At 39.9% G+C, this 23,970-nt stretch overlaps 1 protein-coding gene across 1 annotated transcript in view; it reads left to right on the forward strand.

Annotated features, from left to right (window-relative positions):
- The first annotated feature begins 161 nt into the window (after window positions 1–161).
- Cdk1 (Cyclin-dependent kinase 1) overlaps window positions 162–23,970 on the forward strand; it is a 224,788-nt gene continuing 200,979 nt past the window's right edge. Inside the window, exons 1-2 of the mRNA XM_067159281.2 lie at window positions 162–473; window positions 15,466–15,622. Coding sequence (XP_067015382.1) covers window positions 437–473; window positions 15,466–15,622 — 194 coding nt within the window. The 5' untranslated portion in view covers window positions 162–436. The remainder of the gene's footprint in view (window positions 474–15,465; window positions 15,623–23,970) is intronic.

Raw genomic sequence — 23,970 nt, forward strand, 5'->3', positions numbered from 1 at the left:
ATAGCTTTCAAAATGTAGGAAATTTTGAAGAATTCGCAAATTAATCTTGGATGTTTTGGTAGAACTGATGTTTAAAAGCTGATTGGTCCCAAATTCTTGAACATATTTCTGTTCTTCTCATTGGTTCTTTGGCGGGTACCATTCTATTCGAATCGAGCGTATCTGGTGGTAACATAACGGCCTGTTCTCATTCCTCTGAAGCTAGTGTAGTTTTGGGTATTTGGCTGTAACATTTGAATTCTGTAAAACATATAGGACTAATTTAATTCGCATTAATGTGTTTCACATATGTCCATTGAGAAACTGCAAAGTGATTTTGCCTGGGACAGATTGCTATGCTTACACCTGTTGAAAGCCTATAATTCATACTCGCAGTCGGTGTACAAGTTGACTTAGTTATTTGTGACTTCCGGACATTCATTGCTTCGTATACGACATGGAGGATTACATAAAGCTGGAAAAGATCGGCGAAGGTGAGAATATTTATATCTGACCTTTATTTATTAGGTGTTGGAATTGTTTGTACCACTTTTGACTGTGAATCTGACCAGCTATTGTTAATGTGTTCAGATATGCTATTGAAAATTTATTTTCTCTCACCGTGATAATTGCCAGCAGCATTTCAAAATATTTAGTGCCTATTTCTCTAATCTGGTCTGGACTTCCATCGTGTGATGTCAAAGTAGCAGGGCTGAGTAGCTTGGACAGTAGAACCTGCCTTCTGACCTTGTCTTGGCAGGTTCGATCCTCGTTCAGTCCGATGGTATATGAAGGTGCATAAATACGTCAGCCTTGTGTCAGTAGATTTCCTACTTGTAACTTAAAAGAATTGCAGGACAAAATTCCGGCACCTCGGTGTCACCGCAAAAGTACATAGTGGGACATAACCAACATCATATATAAGTAAGCCAAAGTGAGCTAGTTTTCAGACTTCTGTGAAATCAATTTAAGTCAGAACTTAAGATTGAGAAGAGTAACTCTCCCGGTGGCTATGACTGTAGATGTCAAATCCATATGGTCCGACACCATGATTTGAGTCCTGTTGGTAGAAAAAAAATTCACCATCAGAATGGTGGCAGACGGTAGGATAGGCGATGATTGCATGTCGAGAACCTGGATTCAGTTCCAAGCCTATCTGCAGTCTTTATTATGGAATGAGGAATATTATTTTGTTAATGGTGATTCGTCTGTAGGATGCGAACATTAAGTCTTGAACAGACCCCTTGGTGCTATTTGACAAGAGTAGACTGCTGGTGCTGGGTTTCACCCTCTACCTTCCTACTATCATTTGGTTATGTAGACCAAAGGTATCCACAAAATGTCTCTGTAATATTTGTCCCAAATGGAACATTATTGCTTTCACACCAATAAAGTGAAAAATCCGCGGTAAATTAAGAAATACCGTCCTTGCTAGAGAAATATGTATACGTACTTACGGGCCGTAGACAGGACTCCTTTATGTTGTATTCCATTGCTTGTTGCAGTCTTTTGTTTCTTTCTTGGGATCCAGGGCTTGCACCGATGAATGGGAGTGCTATGTCTGTGAACTGTCGTTATCTTTGTCCATATGACTAGCGCGGGCAGTTCAAACGGCAAATCCCTGGACCAATAAATATATTGCTTTTGTAGTTGAAAGGAAAATAGCATGATGCCTGGACTAATAAGTATTATCATTTAATGAGTGACGTAGGGCACAAAACGAATGAGCAACATGAAAAAAAACGACATGTAATTAATTCAAACAACTTCAGTGAGCAAAGACATCACACACGAAAATGTTAGACAAACAAAACACGTACGGAAGCGCAGCGACATAGCAGAAAAAGTAGTTGTAAGGTAGTAAAGTATGTATCCATATTATTCCCTCTCTTTCCTAGCGTTTATCCCAAATTATGGTGTCTGTTGCTTTGCTACATTTCCTCCATTTCGTCCTATTGCTGACATCTTCAGGTTTTAAACCAACGTTGTGCATGTCTGCCTTGATATTGTCAGTCCACCGCTTTAAAGGCCTTCCACGCGGTCATGTTCTTCCCGGATCAACTTGGAAAGCTGTTTTAGCAACTGAGCCATCCTGCCTTCTCATAACGTGACCGTACACCGGAGACGTGCTTCCCTCACTTTCTCCACAATTGGAGTGACGCCAAGTCTTTGTCGAACATATTCATTTCTTATGTGGTCACATAGTCGGTCAAAGAGTCCATCGAAGCATCCTCATTTCCATTGTATGAAGAATCTGCTCGTGCTTTTTTGTCATTGGGCGACATTCTGCCCCGTAAATAGCTGCTGGGCGTACCCCGGTCTTGTAAATTTTTGCCTTTAGATGGTGAGGCATCTTTCTATCACAGAGGACTCCGGTGACTTGTCTCTTTTTTTTTGAACGTGTGTTACTTTATGAAACTGAGATCATGTACAAGTGAGGTTATGTAAGGTCTGAATCTATCACTTAAATTTTGTTGAATTATCAGGAAACATTTTTCCTTCCGCAGCCCAGAGTTCATAACATTATAAGGAAGCTAAAATAATGCAAATCTTACTTGGAATACCTTGTAAAAGAGAGATGTGTTCATTGCGATGTCTATGAACCCGCCATCCCACCCCCAGAAGTACATTTACTTTTATAGCCTAATAAGAGGAGCAGCCGCCATCGGCCATGGCTAGCGTTATTACTTGCATTCTCATTGGTGAAAGCGAACTGAGTGTGACGTCATTGCCATCAATGCTGATAGGTACATTGTTACCAACCCCGGCTGAATAAAAGCACAAAGAAAAAACACCATGTAAAGGAAACAATGTGAAATACACAACAGCAGTAATTTAATTTAATACTTACCAGACCAATGGTCTTGTCCACGGCAATCATGTTTCCTCAAGAAACTAGCTGCCTAACGCCGCTTCACGGCTTCTAACTGTCCAGACCCATGGTCTTGTCCACGGCAATCGTGTTTCCTCACGAAACTAGCTGCCTAACACCGCTTCGCGGCTTCTAGCCACCCAGACCAATGGTCTTGTCCGCGGCAAGAATCCTAACTATCCAGACCAATGGTCTTGTCCACGGCAAGAATCCTAACTATCCAGACCAATGGGCTTGTCCACGGCAAGAATCCTAACTGTCCAGACCAATGGTCTTCTACATTATTTTTTTCTTTCTTTCTTTCTTTCTGCCTGCCTGCCTTCCTTCCTTATAAGAAAGAAAGAACACTCATTAGTTCCTATGTACAGAGGTTGGCAGCCCTGATCACCTCTCGACAACATTCTACCCGAGCGTGCAAACAAACGACAGTCGTATAGCGCGCAGTGGCATGTAGCGAGTGCTGGGCTGCGGAAGGTAAAATTATAATAATTATCATTAGCTGTTTTCGGTAAATTAGCTGTGATGGGTGTGACACATTCCTTTTTTTTTCTTTACATCGCACCAACACAGATAGCTCTTATGGCGACGATGGGCTAGGACTGGGAAGGAAGCAGCCGTGGCCTTAATTAAGGTACAGTCCCAGCATTTGTCTGGTGTAAAAATGGGAAACCACGGAAAACCATCTTCAGGGCTGCCGACAGTGGGGTTCAATCTTGATTGATAAATTTCAATTTTATTCCGTATTGATAGTCACCATAAGACATAAATGAAAGAAAAGTTCCACCTAATCAATACTATTTTATTGTCACATGTAGGACCGGTTTCGACCTCTTAAAAGGTCATCCTCAGCTACACTAGAATTGCATTTACATATTACGCCTCATATTGAGAGCTAATGACATACTCTAGAATTCAACGATTTTAAGGTGGTTATATCCATGCTGAGAATTCAATATTATACAATTAAAAAATTAATTGCTTTTATTACACTCAATGTACATATGTAAGAACCACTATTACCTGCCGCATTAGACAATCAACAGTGCAGTCTAGCACGTTAAACTACATTTACTAATGTTTTATTTTGGCTAGTTACTTGTTTTATTGAACTATCAACATGCATATCTCTACATTTAGTGTAATTTATTGTTAAAACGACTATAATACTGATTATTTTACAATTGTTCAACTAAGTTCATTTCACACAGGACTAAATATTCGTAAGATTGGAAATCAATTCAACTGACTAGGCAAATGCCTATGTTTAAAAAATACTCCGACATACTCATCACATTATAGAAAAGACGAACTCATATTAGTTTCTTACATATGTACATTGAGTGTAATAAGAGCAATTAATTTTTGTAATTGTATAATATTGAATTCTCAGCATGGATATAACCTCCTTAAAATCGTTGAATTCTAGTGTCATTAGCTCTCAATATGAGGCGTAATATGAAAATGCAATTCTAGTGTAGCTGAGGATGACCTTTTGAGAGGTCAAAACCGGTCCTACATGTGACAATAAAATAGTACCGGTATTGATTAGGTGGAACTTTTCTTTCATTTATGTCTTATAGTGGGGTTCAAACCCACTATCTCCCGGATGCAAGCTCACAAATGCGCACCCCTAACCGCAGGGCCTGACACATTCCTGTGACGGGTGTGACATTATATAAGAAATAATATTTACTACAGTTTACGTGTGGAATAAGGCAGAAATTGTCCGATTTTCATTGAGTATGGTACATACAGTACATACGGTACATAATATGTTGAGTGTGTTATAGTGCAGGCCTATGCGAGAGTAATAAAAACCTGCTGTGCATCAAGATATTATGTTACTGAGAGTTTCTCGGCAGCGCATCGGGTATGTAACACTAACATTTACTCTTCTTTACTTACCTAGATATATATATATATATATATATATATATATATTTTTAACAACAATTTATTAATATCTGGATTACAGATAACTTCTGCTCCATCCACCACAGCTTTTAACAACACGCCAGAATCCAGCATGCACCGGCACCAACATGGCGTGCCACTACAGCTCCACTTCACAAACAGAAATGAAGATGTCTCTTCCTAGCCATGACACTCCCGACTTTAGTAGTGTACTTTCTCATTTAATCCCTCCACTGCGGTTTATACCAAAAGCAACTCCATTCTATTTTATTAGGCCAACATCACAAAACCAAAAACTTCGTCCCGATGTTCTTCATGTTTTCATATACGGCAATATATCCGTTTAAAGTCTCATCAACATTCTCACGTTGGTGTTTTTCACAGCATTCATAGTTATCAAGAAGTTATCAAAACTCAAAAGTGAAAGACTCCAACCCCGCAACATGTTCCCTGAAAATACAATTATCAACAAATAGCTGCCGTCATTGTTGCCATTCACAGTGCACCGTGTACTCAACGATCTTTCGTTTCGGCTACGCTAAAATTATGCCTAAACATTACGACACCCAAACAAGTTTCCTTCCACACCAGCCAAATTCACTGTTGCTTATGGAGCCATATTCACGAACCCGGGACTTCAACCAGACAGTTTTCAGTATGACTATCGCGTAATACAGGGTGATTAATTCGGAAGTTCAGAGCAGAGTGCCGAGGATTAGGCACGCTGGGAAGCGGAGACAGCGAGTGCAGTGCCCGCCATGACAAGCAGGCATAGTCGGCTCAAAGAAGCGGCATAATTACACCTATAGAAACTAAACAAAACTGAACTCACCGGCTACATAGATGCTCTGGACAAATAAGTAAATGAATAAATAAATCAACTAGGATATTAAACTGAACTCACCAGCATTTACAGACGATGCTGAAAGTGATCTCCTTGATCTGCAATGCAAGCTTCACATCTTGTAATGAGATTTCGAAACACACTTTGTAGTTCATGGACACCGATAGAACGCACGGTGTTCCTAATTTCATTTTTTTATTCTTCTGCAGTTCGAGGATTATTCCTATAAACTTTTCCTTTAAGATTTCCCCATACATAAAAATCGCATGTGTTTAAATCAGGCGAACAAGGGGGCCATAAGCCTCTATTGATCTGATCATCGAACATTTTCCGTACCCGTCGCATGGAGCTAAGCACCTTATGAGCCGTTGTACTATCCTGCTGGAAATAGCCATACCTTTTCTCTTCAGTCAGTTCAGCAAAAAATGGTTCCAGAATGTTGTGAATATAACGGTCAGAAGTAATTGTGTTCTGAAAAAATATCGGACCGATAATTCATCAGGCACTGTTAGCGCATCACACACCCACCTTCACATCGTGCAGAGGTCTCGGCTGTAAAATAGGCAGGTTGTCTGTATCCCAGATTCTATTGTGAGTTGACATTTCCACTCAAATGAAACCAGGCTTCGTCGCTTATAAAAAGAAAGTTCGGATCTACAATACCGTCGTGGACACTGTTCATTGGCCAATTGCAAAATCGTATTCTTGCATTGAAATCTGTAGGCAGTATGTTATGGACTGAATGAGTCCAATAAGATCGTAAATGTAACAATTTTGTAGCATTACGTGCTGAAGAAGGTGAAATACCACTTTCCTGAACTACTCTCTGAAGAGACTTATGTGGACTGACCTGGAGTCTGGCATGTACATCTTCTAACCTCTCCCGTGCGAGAACTGTTCTCCTTTGCTTCTTTTTCTTATTGCTTACGGAACCAGTACTACGCCACTTGTAAACGAGCTGATGCACATAACGTTTTTATGGTACTGTCGCACTGGGAAATTGTCTACAGAATTTTCGAAGGCACCTTTTAACTGGTTTCTTCTTCTTGTGCAAATAACACTTGACCAAAAATATTCTTTGCTCTATAGTGTATTTAACCATCGTGATAATAACCTCACAACACACCTAAAAAGTCCAATAGTTTCTAGCAAACTGAGTGACAGAGTGCTAAACAGCAGCACACTGGCAGTGAACACTTATTTCGCCAAGTGTTGACAGAAGCCATACGGCGTTCACTTGGGACTTTCCATGGCATACGAGCAAAAGTCTGAACACTTAAATTATTCTCCCTGTAGGACCTCATTTGGCAATCTTTAAAAAACGTTGGAATATTTTTCCTAGCAGTTCAATAATTGTGAACTGAGGTCAGATTACGGTGTAGTTGTCTTGTTAATACTGCGATCATCAATCAACGGCAGAAATAATGTGATATGCCAGACATTTTGCATCCTTTCTCCCCGAACTGCTCCGTTGTAAATATGTATTATAAGTTTGTAATTTCCTAACTGTTCAATAGAATAACGTAAATATTACTGTGTAGTTGCCCTATCAAACTGTGATCGTCAACCAGCGGCAGTAATTAGTATATGAACATTGGTGCCAGACATTTGCACCCTTTCCCTCCAAACTGCTTCCATGTAAATATATATACTTTATAATTTCCTAAGGTTTTCTAATAGGTGACATAATAAACTATTTAGCATGCTACGTGCAAGTAGCTGATAATACGAGATTAGTGTTTGAAATTCAACTGGTAAATGTATCGATAATCGCATTGATTATCACCGTGCTTTTGTCACCTGTTCGACCTTAACTGTTACCTCATTCATTGACATGTTCCCGAACAAGTAGCAGGCTGTGATTTTGGAGAAAAGAAATCTGAAAAGTAGCAGGTTGTGAATTTATACATAACTTTAGTAACTGTGCCGTGCTTCGTAGCAGCTGTGAAAGGCTTTGTTTGTGGGTGAGTAACATTGACAGTAGTTCTGAAATTTGTGGAATTTTGCAACGAATTTGTAAGCGATTTGGTATTTTTAGTGTTGTTCATAATTAGTTCAACTAAGAAACAGTATCATTCTTTAAGGAGGCATGTTCTGCTTAATTTTCTTGTTTTATACGATCACGGAAAGTGTTCCCAGTGTTAAGTGGAAACAGATGAGCACTCATCAAATTGTAACTTTGTGTAAGTATTTAATTTCATAACATATATTTGACTTGTATTAGTATTGTTGATAACCTCCCCCTTGCCCTCCGTTTTCATTATGTCTCAAGACTTTGCGGCGCATGGGCGTGTTGTTAAAAAATATCCGCTCTAGGATCTTCCGGATTTCCCTTTTTTATATTGGCAGGTATGCTACTGTAGCTGCGCTGTGAAGAAGGAATTTTGAAGTGTAAATTGTGCAGTAACTTTCCTAGTATTAAGAAACTAACCCTGTGGCACTACAGCCCTGAAGGGCCTTGGCCTACCAAGCAACTGCTGCTCAGCCAAAAGGCCTGCAGATTATGAGGTGCATGTGGTCAACACGGCAAATCCTCTCAGAACTTTCCCAGTACTACCGACCAAATTTCTAAAATTTTATCCGGATTTTTAGGACCATTTAAACTGGAAACTTAAAAAAGAAACAAATATTCCTATCTCCATTCCAAGTGTCTGGGGGATAAACGTTTCAAGAAAAATTATGACTTTGTATATAATGTATATAATTCAGCAAGAGTATATATGTATATGTATTTATAGTATTAATGCTTCTGATACGAATAAATAAATAAATAAATAAATAAATAAATAAATAAATTTAAAAAATGAATGCTAAATGGTACAGCATATGAATGGATTGTTCATGGCATCGTATTGCACATCATAAGAGGCCCTACAGTGATTTTGAAGGCTTGGTTGTTGAATGTTACTGATTCAGAGAAGTATGTGAATGATAAACGGTGCAGAGGTTTATTTCATATATTGCCTCAGATCTTCGTGAAGATTTGATAAGGTTCATTTGTCAGTATCTTACTCGATGGATCAGCAGGTAAATCTGATGAAGGGCTGATACTTTACATTTGCTTTCTAAAAGGAAATAAGGTGAATGAGACATTTCTTTGTATTGTGTCATTGGAGGATGCAACAAGTGATGGCTGTAAGGGAGCTCTAGAAACAGAATTGCTTCAGTTAGTAATCAGAGAACTCTTCACAGGTACAAAACTGATGTAGCACCATGTGTGATTGGTGTTCGTAATGGTTTGGTAACATAAATATCCCCCAAAAAATTGAGAACCTGGTAAACTTTCATTGTGTTGCACATCAACTCGAACTCATCGTTCTTCACTCACTGAAAAATGTGAAACTTAATATCATTGATGGCATTAATTCTACGCTCAGGAAACTCTTAAAAGTTTTATCGGCATTCACAAAAACTACTTTCCTGCACGTCTGAAATTTTCATTTGGCAATGTGAAATATCTAAATTGCAGTACTTACACCAAGTACACTGTACCAAGTGCCAACAGTCTCTTTGAGAGTGGATGAGCGGGTATGGGTAAGGGCACTCTATTGTCCTGGGGACAAGAAATTAGGATGCAGAAGGCAACGGGAAACCACTCCATTAAAGATCCTGAGAGATATTCCAATAATTCCACATGGCATGGCTGCAACGTCAAGATCGAAGCTGGCCGCGTGGATCGTCTACCTCCGTTTGGAGACGACGGCTTAAGATGATGGGTATCCAGCAACTTAAATGCCTTGCATGCAGTTTTCAAAGACTGGGAATGCCTAGTGGTGCATTTAGAGAATACTGTATTTCTGAAAGGAAAGGTGAAGAAGGAATCATGGCTAAAGGTCTTCTCAAGAAGATTTGTCATCACAATTCACTTCTTGTATGACTATCTGAATATAACCAAAAGACTTTCAGTTGTATTTCAGAGGCATGATCTGATTTTAAGTCCGGTAAGAGTGCGTGTAAATAATGAAATTAATTCATTGCAGCACCTTCAGAACACCAAGGGCCCAATGGAAGAAAAATTTGTTTCTGCTACAACATTTTCTGGAGTTTCAATGGAATACAGTTATCAGGTATGTCGTATAAGAATTTCACGAGTGACAAGGAATACATTTTGGCAAGTGGAATTAACTTTCTGAAAGACACATTTCTTCAAAATGAGGATATTCAAAGTGCCACTGGTGTTTTTGACACACATTCCTGGCCATCAGGAAAACAATTTGAAAATTATGGAACAGTGAAATACAGCTTCTTGCCACTTTTCAAAACACCTTCAAATTGAGAACATAGAAGACATACTGAGCGAGTGGTACGAGTTCAAAGTAGTCAGGAAAGGTCTTCCACTTAATGATCTACTCGGAAAATTGCGGACTGTGAAAGGACGATTTCCGATTTTAGGAAACCACCTCAGTATAGTGGCATTAATTCCTGTCTCGACGTCGTCGTCTGAGTGAGGGTTCAGCACAATGAATATTATTAAACACAAAATGCGAACCAAGCTTGCCGTGAAGAGCTTAGTGATTCCATGGTGATATCTTGCAATGGACCATCTAAAAAGGACTTTGATACAACAGAATGTATTGATCGTTGGTATTTTGGTGGGAAATCAAACAGGCACATAAAATGTAATTTTTGCAAAAATGGTAAAGCGGCAGGTCTTGATGACATTTGTATTGAGCCACTCAAAAGATTTGGTCCTGTCAGTAAGCAATGGCTCTTGGATTTATTCAACAAATGCATCAAATATTGCAAAATTCCTAAACTGTGGAGAAAAGCAAGAGTTATAGCAATACTTAAACCTGGAAGAACGCAAGTGATCCGAAGAACTTTATACAAAATCTTAGAATGATTCTGGACAGACTATCTGAAGTGATAGACCCACTACTCATACCATCACAAGCTGGCTTTCGACCAGGGAGAAGTTGTACTTCCCAAGTACTGCACCTCACACAATATATTGAAGATGGCTATGAAACCAACAAAGTCACTGCAGTAGTTTTTGTTGGCTTGACATCAGCCTATGATACAATTAATCACCGTATACTGCTTCGTAAAGTGCACAGTATAACTAAGGACTATAAACTCACCCAAATGATTGAGTGCTTTCTACAGAACAGAAGGATTTTTTGTTGAATTCCAAGGCCAGAGGAGTAGATGGAGGAACTTAAAGAATGGCTTTCCACAAGGGAGTGTGCTAGCTCCTATACTCTTCAAATCTACACCAATGATCAGCCTTGCCCACAAGGGACAAAGACCTTTATTTATGCAGATGATGTTGCTCTTGCAGCTCAAGAGGAAACTTTTGAACTTGCTGAAGAGAAGCTCTCCCATGCTCTACAAATTCTAAGTGGTTATTACCAAGAGAACCAACTAAAGCCAAACCCATCAAAACCACAAGTCTTTGCCTTCCACCTGAAAAATCGACAGACAGCAAGAAAATTGCAAGTGATTTGGGAAGGTAAAATATTAGAACAGTGCTTCACTCCCAAAGTACGGAAAACTACCCCAGCATGTTCAGGTAGACCCATTCTATCAAGACCGGGATAAATTTTTAATTTAAATTACTCTGAGATATATTAACTTCTTTAAATGTTACGGCTGTTTTGAATTAAAAGTCTGAATTTTGGTAATGGGGACACACTGTTCTTCAAATTAAACAGTTTAAATAACATGCAAAACCATACCTCATGTTTCCTGGAACTAGAGCTGCTTTGAATTAGGTGGGATTTTTAATTAACCGATTTCTAATTATCGAGGTTCTGCCGTACTACTCTTACTGAAGCAGCCCTCACGCAAGGAGAGGACCACTAACACCTGCATATTTTCTCTAGAGATTGACTCTCAGCAATTCCAATGGGACCAGAATCTGCAGTTAAAACAAACTTAATAAAGAAGTTCCAAAAACACCAGAAGTTAGTGGGTGATTTATGGAAAAGATGGGTAAAGGAATATCAGATCCAGTTCAGGAGCTTCCGTGAAGTCTGCTGATAACACCGGACATCACCGAGACTCAGAACCAGAGACTTAGCAATGATCCGTGATGAGGTATGACAACGTCACTTCGAAAAGAGGCCGGATAATGTAACGGCGAGAAGGAAGGTGTGGGGCGGTAAGGCCCGTTGTGTTGCGTACACCAAAGTAGGCAGTCGTTCGACGTATTCAGCTGGTCATTCCTTTAGAGGTTGACTAGGGTGGGGAGAGTGTAGAGGATTAATATCTTTGCAGAGGTGCCAACTATTATGGATTTCATCTGACAATTATGGTCAAAGGGGAAATTACAAAAAAGCTGACATCACAAAAAAATAATTTTCTACAGAAAAATAGAAAGGCAGGAGAAATGTCCAATCCTGGGGCTGTACCTTAAGGCCACGGCCGCTTCCCATTCCTAGGCCTTTCCTATCCTATAATCGCCCTAAGACCTATCTGTCGGTGCGACGTTAAAAATAGCAAAAAAAATTAATTGTGAATGAAGGAGCTCAGGCGTTGCTCTTCTCCACTATGAATCCTTCATCATAATTTTCATTTTCCCTTTCCAGCTTCCGAGGTCTTGTTGTGAATCAAGGACCTCCATCACTGCCTGTCTCTCCACCACATTTATCCTTTAAGTACGTCTGCTTTTCCTACCCTCTTCTCTATGCACTCCCACACTGAATCTGTCAACCTCTTTCGGCGTCTCCCTCGTGGTCTCTTTCCTGTTAACTTCTCTGAAATCGAGCTCGATAGCTGCAGTCGCTTAAGTGCGGCCAGTATCGAGTATTCGTGAGATAATAGGTTCGAACCCCCACTGTCGGCAGCCCTGAAAATGGTTTTCCGTGGTTTCCCATTTTCACATCAGGATAATGCTGGGGCTGTACCTTAAGTAAGGCCACGGCCGCTTCCTTCCCACTCTTAGACCTTCCCTGTCCCATCGTCACCATAAGACCTATCAGTGTCGGTGCTACGTAAAGCAACTAGCAAAAAAAAAAAACTTCTCCGAAAAAAGCTTTTTTTGGCTCTCTTCTCCCATTCTCATCATATGCTCATACCACTTTAGCTGTGTTGTTTCTATCCTGTCTTGAAGTTTAAAGATTCCTGTCCTTTTCCTTGTATCTTCATTTCTAATTCTATCCTTTCTGGTCTTGCCCTCGATATCTCTTAGGAATTTCATCTCCGCTGCCTGTATTCTACTCTCCTCTCGTTTTGCTGTAGTCCATGATCCAGCTGCATAGGTTAGTATGGGATCATAATAGGTTGAATAAAATATTTTCTTACATTTCTTCGGGACATCTCAGTTCCTCAAAATACCCCTTACACTCTGGTAGAAGCTGTTTGCATGTTGTATTCTTTTCCCAATTTCCTCGTTATCTTTCCATCTTCTGTTATCACACTTCCCAAGTACTTGAGACTTTTAACCACTTCCAGAATTTTATCTTTCCTCTTCCTTTCCCTTGTCATCACTATTGTTTTCCTTTTCTCTGTGCTTAAAAAAACCTATTTGTTCGGGGCGTCAAACTAGAATGATCTTTTGCCCCTACTTGCACCATATGTTATGAACCTGCGTGTATATGGAAATTGCAGAAGTGTAAAGTGTTGAATGTGAGGAAAGGAACGTTAAGGACGACGCAAACGCCCAGGCCAGGGATATTAATCATTTACAATTAAAAACCCCTGACCCGGCCGGGATTCAAACCCATGGCCACCGGGTGACAGGTGGACGCGTTGCCCCCTACACTGCGGGGCCGGACTTTCTCTGTGCTTACATTCATCCCAAATTTTTCTATCTCTTGATTCCATACATCTACTTGTTTTAGCACTTCTGTTTCATCCTCACCCCATATCACTATATCATCTGCAAACAACATGGCTTTTGTTGCCTTGTCTTCCCAATCTCTGTTTAATGTCCTTATGAATTTCATCCATGATTATGATGAATAGTATGGGCAATAGTACACTTCCCTGTCGGAGACCAGTTTCAGCTTTAAACAATTTGTTTTTCCTATACTAGTCTTCACATTACTAACACAATTTTTGTACATAGCTTTTATCATTTGCACTTCCACTCTTTTTTTTTTTCTTTTTTTTTTTCTGTAATGTGTCTCATACCAACTATCTGGGAACGCTATCATAAGCTTTCTCATTCTCAATAAATGTCATCACTGTCTTTTCCAAACTCCCATCTTTTCTCCATATGTCTTAATATAAAGATCAGATCAAATGTTGATCTACCTTTCCTAAAACCATACTGTTCTTCCATTTCTCCTTCTAGCTTCCTCCTCAGTCTTCCTTCCAGTACTCTCAAATATCTTAGCTATGTGGGCAATAAGGGTGATCCCTCTGTAGTTATTACATTCTTTATCACCTTCTTTAAATATCGGGTTAATTAAACCCTTTCCCCACTGTAGTTCTGTTGTTTCTGCTGCTTTTATCATTTCAGTAATTACTTCATCCACTCCTGCTGCTTTACTGCTCTTCATCTTTTGTTATGCTTCCTCTATTTCTAACATCGATATCCCCTTTCCTTGTTCCTCTTTCCCCATTGTTTCTTCTTGCTCCTTCTCATCTACCAGTTCACTGTATTTAATATTTAGCAATTCTGGGAAGTATTCTTCCCATCTTTTTAGTATGTCATCTCTTTGCATCAATATCTGCCCTGTTTCAGTTTTTGCAAATATTGTATCTTCCCTATTTCGTAAACTATTCTTCACCAAACAATACAAAACCTTTTTACTTTCCTTTACATCCTCCTGTAAAGTTTCTGTAAACTCTCTTTACTATGAAAACAAAGAATTTTTAGGTCCTGTTCTATGGAAGTGAAGAAATGATTCGAATCTGTCATATGAGTGCTCATGACGGAGTATCTTTTACTCAACGTTGTAGAAAACATTTATATTAACATAGATCAAAAATGCAACCCCAATCATAATTTAAATGAGTTTTCAGAAACTATGAACGTAATTTTTGAGGCATTACTCAACAGTTCCTATTTCGACAAACATTCAAACAAACTTCCATATGATCGCTCCCCGTCTATTGATTCGAACCTTCCCCTAATTTCGCCTCACACCGGCTCCCATCACACACGTCCTCCATAATTCATCCTCAGTTTAAAAAAAAAAACCTAATTACTCTTTGAGAAGCGAGAACGCAAGTAATCAGATGTGCCACAATCTTCCTTTTTTAAACCAGCTTACTTAATTTCAATTTTTACATTAATCTTTACTCTCATTCTAAAACAATCCACTGTATTTTTACATACGTCATACGATCTGATATTCCACCTAGTTTTAATAAGAAATGTCAACTTTGCACCAATTCCCTACACATGCTCGTTGATCGTCTTTTTTTCTGCTACAAATAACATTATGCACTTCATTATCAGCTTTTGCCAATGCACCTGATTGCTGCATATCAACGGCACCCTTAAGAAGAATTTTAACAACAAGCTTTACTATATCGTCTCATGTGTCTGATTTTAAGTTTTTTCGTCAACAGGTTTTGATTGTTTGTGCTTGGAACAATCTGGAACATCCTCGCTATTTTGATTGACGTGTTCGACAACCGATTTATTTTATTGTGTTGTTCTGTCCTTGTCCTTTCTTAACCTTTTTCTTGAATATCTTACGGCTGATGATGTCTACAAGTTAGACGAAACATGTCCCGTATTATTTAATAATGTTGTTTAAATAAATAGACAATAAACTTATGGTATTGTAAAGGTGGAATATTGACTTAACCTTAAAGTATACGTACGACAATACAGACTTTATGATGAAATTTATTTTATGTAATTACGAAGCTTGTCGCTTGTCTTTCCTGAATGTTCCCTGTGTAATTTAACCTTGCCTAAGTTGTGTGATAACTATATATTCCCATTTATTTCTAGGCACTTATGGTGTGGTATACAAATGTAAGAACAAATCAACAGGGCAGATCGTAGCTATGAAGAAGATACGTCTTGAAAATGATGATGAAGGCATCCCATCCACTGCTATTAGGGAGATCTCTCTGCTCAAGGAACTGCAGCATCCTAATATTGTGAGGTGAGATCACAGACTTACTTCCACAGAGCTGCTGGCCATTTAACAAGTACATTGGGTAGAAAGAGGTTAATTTAATACATATAGGTGGGCCGGTGTAAGGTTGCACATGACAGCTGCGCACAACGTTGGTCACGCTGCAGTGGCGCACGAAGCGATGTTGCCACCGCAACAACAGCTGATTGCACAACATGCAAGTTTTTAAAAACATGGGAGAAATTATTTTAATGTCATCGCGATGATACACAATACAAATTAGGTCGGCCGACAAAAATCGAACTTTCAACACACCGATTAAGTTTACAATAAAATATTTCATCACACAAAATGATACGAGATACATATACTACGAAGTTCGTATTTTTACGATGTTAGAAAATACGGAAGAAATCGGCCGACAAGAATCTCACTTTAAATGCACCAATAAATGTTAGAATAATATACACCAGTGCTAATACAAAAGGTTTCAAGTAAAATCTAGAAAATTTACGAAAATTCAGAAACCTTATTTTCATACCTGTTTCATACAGATAGAGGCTCAATACCCTCCACATCACTGCTATCACTACAGTCACCTTCGTTGTTATTGTCATCGTCGTCTAGGCAGATCGACTCCTGACAGTCACTGCTGATGCCATGTATTGCCATTCCCTAGTTAATGAATGTTGCGACATGGCTAATTTTCTTCCTCCGCAAAGCCGCATCCATTCGATACCCTCCCGGAGCAGTCCTTCCACTTCAGTAATTAATAAGGACTAGTTATTAGTGCGTACATAGTGTTTTACTTCACCCCATACCGTACCGGTACCACTCAATGAGGTTGACGTAGCAGTGGTACGGCGGCAGTCTAATAACTTCGTGCCCTTCTTCCTTCGCTATCTCGTCGTCTAATTTTGTCATACACATATGCGCTGGGATATTTCTTTCCTGCAGCCATTCCACTAACAGTTCTTTATGGGCGCTCGAAGTAGGGGCAGGGGTCGAAAAATACCAGTTGCCATGGCGCCTGAATTTTCAAATTCGGTTTTGAAAATTTATTTTTTGAAATCCGGAGTTCCCTTACATGTACGTTCCCATCACTTTACAAAGTAACAAGGCGTGTGGTGTTTCACGTTGTTTTCTGTAGCTCATATATTCTAATATGTGCAATAAACATTTTCTGTGCTTTTGGCAGTCTTGAATTCTGTAATTGCTCTTCGTACCTTGGAACTGGACGTTTCAGTTCTGCGCAGGAGCTGCCTAGCGGTCATGGGCGATATCGGTGTAACTCGTCCAACAAGTATCCTTACATGTGGACATATCGTAACACATCGAGTTCCATTACAGATGATCAGCTATCGGTAGCAGAGTACGAAGATCAGACCAGAGTTATGGAGAAATGCAGAGAACTACTAAGAAATAATTCCACAAACACTACATTACTGCCACCCTTCCCGTGACTAGCCGTTCCTCAACTACTGCCGCCTAAGCAGTGCTGATAAATTCCCGTGGAATTCATTCTTTGCATTTAGAACACACGGAATGACGTGTTTATCAATTCTTGTATTTTCACCGAACAATATTTATACTTTTAATTTAATTACAGCATCTTGGTACTGAACGGTTTGCCCTTTATAAATGCGGTTGTGTTTATTCCTGTGCGTTTACGAAAAATTTGCAACGTAGCATCAGACTTCGAAGCCCGTGAACTCGGAAGCCATTTAACGCTGGTGTATTTTACGTTTCTGTGCTATACTTGAGAAAATCGGCAAAATGAAACGAACAAAACCGCACAAATTGACTGATGCGATTAACAGTGTCTTTCAGATTTCTTCGTAAATAGGGCCCGTAAATGTAACACAGTGATACAAAAGGGCGTGAATGTGAGAAAACACTTGATGGAAGTGCCGACTGTAGAGTTCAGGACGACAATGACCAGCGTGAAATTTATGGTGTTCAAGACAATGATAGGTCAAACATCAAAAATACGTCGAAATTTCAATTTTCAGGCAAACGGAAATATCGGCACTTTCAGCGAAGTGCGTAAAGGAAATGAATGCTAATCTTACAGCATATGAACGCATTGTTCATGGCATCTTATGATATTGCAAAAAATAACAGACCCTACACTGATATTGAAGGTTTGGTTACATTGTTAAGCAAGCTGAATGTTACTGATTCAGAGAAGTATGAGAATGATACACAATGCAGAGAATCGTAACTTGAATGACTACCGTGGCTGTGCTATGAAGAAGGAATTTCGAAGTGTAAATTATGCAGTAACTTTCGTAGTATTGCCGACAAACATTCTAAAGGTGTATCCGGATTTTCAGGACCATTTAAACTGGAAATGTTTAAAACAAACGAAACATTCTATCCTCACTCTAAGTGTTAGGAGGCTGAAAAAATGGCGTAACAGCCCCAAAGTGCCTTGGCCTACCAAGCGACCGCTGCTCAGCCTGCAGATTATGAGGTGTCGTGCGATCAGCACGACGAATCCTCTCGGCCGTTATCCTTGGTTTTCTTGACCGGGGCCGCCATCTCACCGTCAGATAGCTCAACTGTAATCATGTAGGCTGAGTGGACCTCGAACCAGCCCTCAGATCCAGGTCAAAATCCGTAACCTGGCCGGAAATCGAACCCGGGGCCTCCGGGTAAGAGGCAGGCACGCTACCACTACACCGCGGGGCCGGCAGGAGGCTGAAAGTTTCATGAAAAATCCTGAATGTGCACTTTTAGCGAGGTCCGTCAAGAAAATGAATGCTTAAAAAAAAAAAACAAAAAAAAAACAGACCCTACACTGATTTTGAAGGTTTGTTTGTATTGTTAAGCAAGTTGAATGTTACTGGTGGGAAATCAAACAGGCAGATGTAGTGTAATTTTAAAAGATGCTGACCTTGAAGGTGACTGGTGATTATTTGGGTTAGTATATCTTAAAATATAAATTTACATTCTTATATGAAATGAGACTATACTACTTAAGGTCACATTTCAAAAATAATACGTAGCTTTATCCTAGTCTAACCTGTTTTTGTTGTTGCTAGGGGCTTTACGTCGCACCGACACAGATAGGTCTTATGGCGACGATAGTCTAACCTGTGGTGTTCATAATGTATATTTGTGAAAAATGTGCTGGCTACTGAATTATTTCTATTTTCTTCTACCCCTGAGTAGGGGTCTTGTCCATTATTACGGAGTGGTAAGGTGCATTGTCCGTAACAATGACAGAAGGGCCTTTGAGCTGTAATAATCGTATACGTGTCTTCTTATTGAATCAGCCTGAAAAGAATTCATTCTTAATATAGGAGATAGTTTAATTTTTCTTTCCCGGGGTGCTATATAACAAGTCCCTACTATCAGCCCCGTTTCCGCTACTGCTATGTTCCCCAGTCCCAGTCCCTTCTGTTCTTGGAGACGAACATCTGTCTGAATAGCAGTACGGTTTGGAAGCCCTATTGTTTGATATATGTGTTCCACAACTTGATCTGCAGGAACACAGACGGCTATACAAGCGTAGGAATTTCCTCTCCCTCTCGTAAAACTCACAAGTTCTCCGCACTAATTCTAATGCCTGACTATTAAGGGGCCACTCCACGGCGCAAAGGATTATCACTTCGCGATTCTTAACTATGTTGTCGTTTCCTGACATCGCACATCATTCGTTAAAATAAAATTTCACAATTATCTCACAAAGAAAAGAAACCTTTCACAAACGCGCAAATCACACCTGACCACGTGCTAGCGACGACAGACTAAACGGCAACATTTCAATATGGTATTCAAGCTAGATATAGATGGCACCACTATATTACCCATATTGCCAACAACAAGCAACTGAAAATAGTTCGTAATTATTTTGTGGCTCGCTTAAACCTTATAACATTCTTTTAAATGCTCATATTTGTGTAAGCAAATAAGTTTATAAGCACTATACGGAATGAAATACGAACTAACATGAATAAAATGCGTAACTGTATCTGACACAGAAAGTAGTAGATTGGTGATTCTGATTGACAGGTGACGTTCATTTCATTTTTGTAGTGGTGACAATATGAATTACAACTGTCAAGTGCAACCTTGTGCTGGCCCACCTATAGTTATAATATTAAGGGCAGTTGGATGTGAATCGGGCGAGTTGGCCGTGCGCGTAGAGGCGCGCAGCTGTGAGCTTGCATCCGGGAGATAGTAGGTTTGAATCCCACTATCGGCAGCCCTGAAAATGGTTTTCCGTGGTTTCCCATTTTCACACCAGGCAAATGCTGGGGCTGTACCTTAATTAAGGCCACGGCCGCTTCCTTCCAACTTCTAGGCCTTTCTTTCCCATCGTCGCCATAAGACCTATCTGTGTCGGTGCGACGTAAAACCCCTAGCAAAAAAAAAGAAAGTTGGATGTGAAAAGGAAATAAAAATTTGACTTGTTTTTTCTCTTTTCTGATTCTAAAAATGCTAGCAATGTGTGGCTTTATTGAAGTCGGGTTTGCATATAAGAAATATGGTACTAAGCACTTCCAGGCTTTTGAGAGGAAGAAATGGTGTTTTTTTAAGCACCGGTTTTATTAGCTTAAAATACTGCTGAAGAACTGTTACGGCTTCCATATTGTTGACAATGATTGTCATTGTAACCAAGTCAAGTGAGATGGAATATTATATAGAGCAGAACTTGGCCTGATTTTAGATTGTTCATATTTACCTTTAAACCTGACATTACAGTGCAAAATTGAACATAAAATTGGTATTCAGTTTCATGAAAGAGTTACTTACAGTATGTACAACACTCTCCAAACTACTTCATTTAGGAATAACAAGTAATCTTTGTAGCCTGCCTGGTGGCCATGATAGCCATCAGTATGTTGGCCGGCAGGGTAGGAGGAAGTGTGGGCTACAATTTCTAATCACTAGATTGCGTGCCCAAAGCCTGGGTTAAGTTTCAAACCTCTCCGCAGTGCTCATATGGAGTTATTTTATTTATTTATTTAACTTATGGCAAATTACACAATATATATTAATATAAAATAAAATGACAGTTTGGGTTGTAACAATCTAAAAAGGAAAACGATCAACTGGGCACCTGAACTATTCAAGGTTTTATATCTAAATTGTCCAGCCACTCTCTAGCCATTCTAGAGGCTTGAGCAGTCTTCCAGCAAACCCAATACTCTGTAACAATATGCCGGCACAGTCACAGTTAGGTGACACTTATACAGCAGCGAGCCACATCTCCCATGGCTGTTCTGTACCCTGTTAAGGGCTACCCACGTTTTACATGGCAGATCAAAACCTAAACAGAGATTGCCACAATCCTCGATTTGCAACTAGTGTTGTGGTCTCATTTAGTTCTACACCTCTTATCTTTAAATCGTTAGAAACGGTGTCTACCCATCGTCGCCTTGGTTTACCTCTACTTCTCTTACCCTCCATAGCAGAATCCATTATTCTCCTAGGTAACCTATCCTCCATTCGCCTCACCTGACCCCACCTCCAAAGCCGGTTTATGCGTACAGCTTCATCCATAGGGTTCATTCCTAAATTAGCCTTTGTCTCCTTATTCCACCATCCTGCCATTGTTCCCACCTGTTTGTACCAACAATCATTCTTGCTACTTTCATGTCTGTTACTTCTAACTTATGAATAAGATATCCTGAGTCCACCCAGCTTTCACTCCCGTAAAGCAAATTTGGTCTGAGAACAGACCGATGTAAAGGTAGTTTCATCTGGGAGCTGACTTCCTTCTTTCAGAATACTGTTGATCGCAACAGCGAGCTCACTGCATTAGCTTTACGACACCTTGATTCAACTCGCTTACTATATTACAATCCTGGGAGAGCACACAACCTAAATACTTGAAATTATCGACCTGTTCTGGCTTTGTATCACCAATCTGGCATTCAATTCTATTGAATTTCTTATCTACTAACATCAATTTAGTCTTCGGGAGGCTAATTTTCATATCATACTCATTGCACCTATTTCCAAGTTCCACTGCTGGCTTTCGGCACAATCTGCTATTAAGACCAAGTCGTCAGCATAGGCCAGACTGGCTGCTTATTACATTTCCACCTAACTGAATCCCTCCCTGCCATTTTATACCTTTCAGCATATGATCCATGTAAACTACGAACAGCAAAGGTGAAAGATTACAGCCTTGTCTAACCCCTGTAAGTACCCTGAACCAAGAACTCATTCTACCATCAATTCTCACTGAAGCCCAATTGTCAACATAAATGCCTTTGATTTTAATAATCTACCTTTAATTCCATAGTTCCCCAGTACTGCGAATATCTTTTCCCTCGGTACCCTGTCCTATGCTTTCTCTAGATCTACGAAACATAAACACAACTGCCTATTCCTCTCGTAGCATTTTTCAATTACCTGGCGCATACTGAAAATCTGATCCTGGCAGCCTCTCTGTGGTCTGAAACCACACTGGGTTTCGTCCAACTTCCTGTCAACAACTGATCGCGCCCTCCCTTCCAAGATGCCAGTGAATACTTTGCCTGGTATACTAATCAATGAGATACCTCGATAGTTGTTGCAATCCTTCCTGTTCCCTTGCTTATAGATAGGTGCAATTATTGCTTTTGTCCAATCTGAAGGTACCTTATCAACACTCTATGCTATCCTTTCCACTTCCTCAAGCATAATTTCACCAACATCATTTTCCTCCTCCCCATGAGCTTGGCAGTTCGCAACACCACCAGGATGATTACCTTTTACATTGAGAATACGTTCAAAATATTCCCTCCACCACTCCAGTGATTCCCTGGGATCTATTATGAATTCACCTGAATTGCTCAAAACACTGTTCATTTCCTTTTTCCCTCCCTTCCTAAGATTCTTTGTTACTGTCCAGACAGTAACAGATTTCCTGAATTGAAAGTCTATTAAGATATAGTTTATTATGGATCTGGTACCCCTAGCCTCCCATGTGTAGCGGTGAATACCCTTATGCTTGAAGAATGTATTCGTAACAACTGAACACATACTAGCACAGAAGTCCTGCAAACGCTTCCCATTCCCATTGGCTTCCATATCTTCCCCACATTTACCAATTACCCTTTCGTATCCTTCAGTTCTATTCCCAAATCTCGCATTGAAATCTCCTATTAGCACTATTCTATCCTTGCTGTTGACCCTGACCACGATGTCACTCAATGCTTCATAAAACTTGTCAACTTCATCCTCATCTGCACCCTCACATGGTGAATACACGGACACAATTCTAGTCCTAATTCCTCCAACTGACAAATCTACCCACATAATTCGCTCATTTACGTGCCTAACAAAGTATGTTGCGTGCAATGGTATTCCTGATAAAGAGCCCTACCCCAGACTCTGCCCTTCCCTTTCTAACACCCGTCAAGTACACTTTATAATCTATCTCTTCCTCGTTATCTCCCCTTACCCCAATATCACTTACTCCTAGCACATCCAAATGCATCCTCTGTGCTGACTCAGCCAGTTCTAGTTTCTTCCTTCCATAAGCCCCATTAATATTGATAGCTCCCCATCGAATTCCATTTGGTTCGCCAAGTCGTTCCCAAGGAGTCCCTCGCCTGTCGAATGGGAGTGGGACTCCGTTACTCCCGTAGGTCCAAGGCTTGCTTAAAATGTTCTGAGCTTGGTGAATTCATGAAGCAGGATGCTACCCTACTTGCACATAGTCCTAGTGAGGATCTCTCCTCTAATGAGTTATGGACCAGCAGTGAAAAGGAGGGCCAGGTCTCAGATGCCCACTCCCATTCCATAGCAACTGGTATCCCGACTCTCAGGACCACTTATGAGGCCACTCAGCCGTTGCCCATGGTTCACGAACTAGGACGTGACTACAGTAACCCACAAATATAAACCATTCTATATTTTAAAAAAAAAAATGCCCTCTACTTTTCGAATTGAACTGTATACTAGTATACTATAGTGCCACCTGCATTTTGGGTTTTTACATTCAGATTTAAACTCATGCCTTGCGCTGCCTTAGACTACCTCAATGATGACCTGAATTCTTATCTTCAGGAGGTACTGTACTGTGCATATGTTTTCCATTTGTTTCCTGTATTGCGCTTTTTACCCTTTTTCTCTTCACAATTGTTTACGTCAACTGTTCTAAAGAATCTACAATATCCTAGTTACATACTTCAAGTATATTAAATTGTATTATATATACGCATTTTTGCAACCGGAACAATTTCAGACTGGATCATTAAGCTATTCACCATCTTCAGGAGCTAGCAATTTGCTTTGACTTCTATTAAATTGTGTTGTGACTTCACGCCTGATAGTATATGCAGGCTGGCTCACTTAACTGTTCACCTCTTCTCGTAAACATTTTGAGATATAGTGCCAAACTTTGCGTGTGTTGTGCTGCTATTCAGAAG

Source organism: Anabrus simplex, chromosome X (assembly GCF_040414725.1).
Source record: "Anabrus simplex isolate iqAnaSimp1 chromosome X, ASM4041472v1, whole genome shotgun sequence".
In the NCBI taxonomy this organism is placed as follows: domain Eukaryota; kingdom Metazoa; phylum Arthropoda; class Insecta; order Orthoptera; family Tettigoniidae; genus Anabrus; species Anabrus simplex.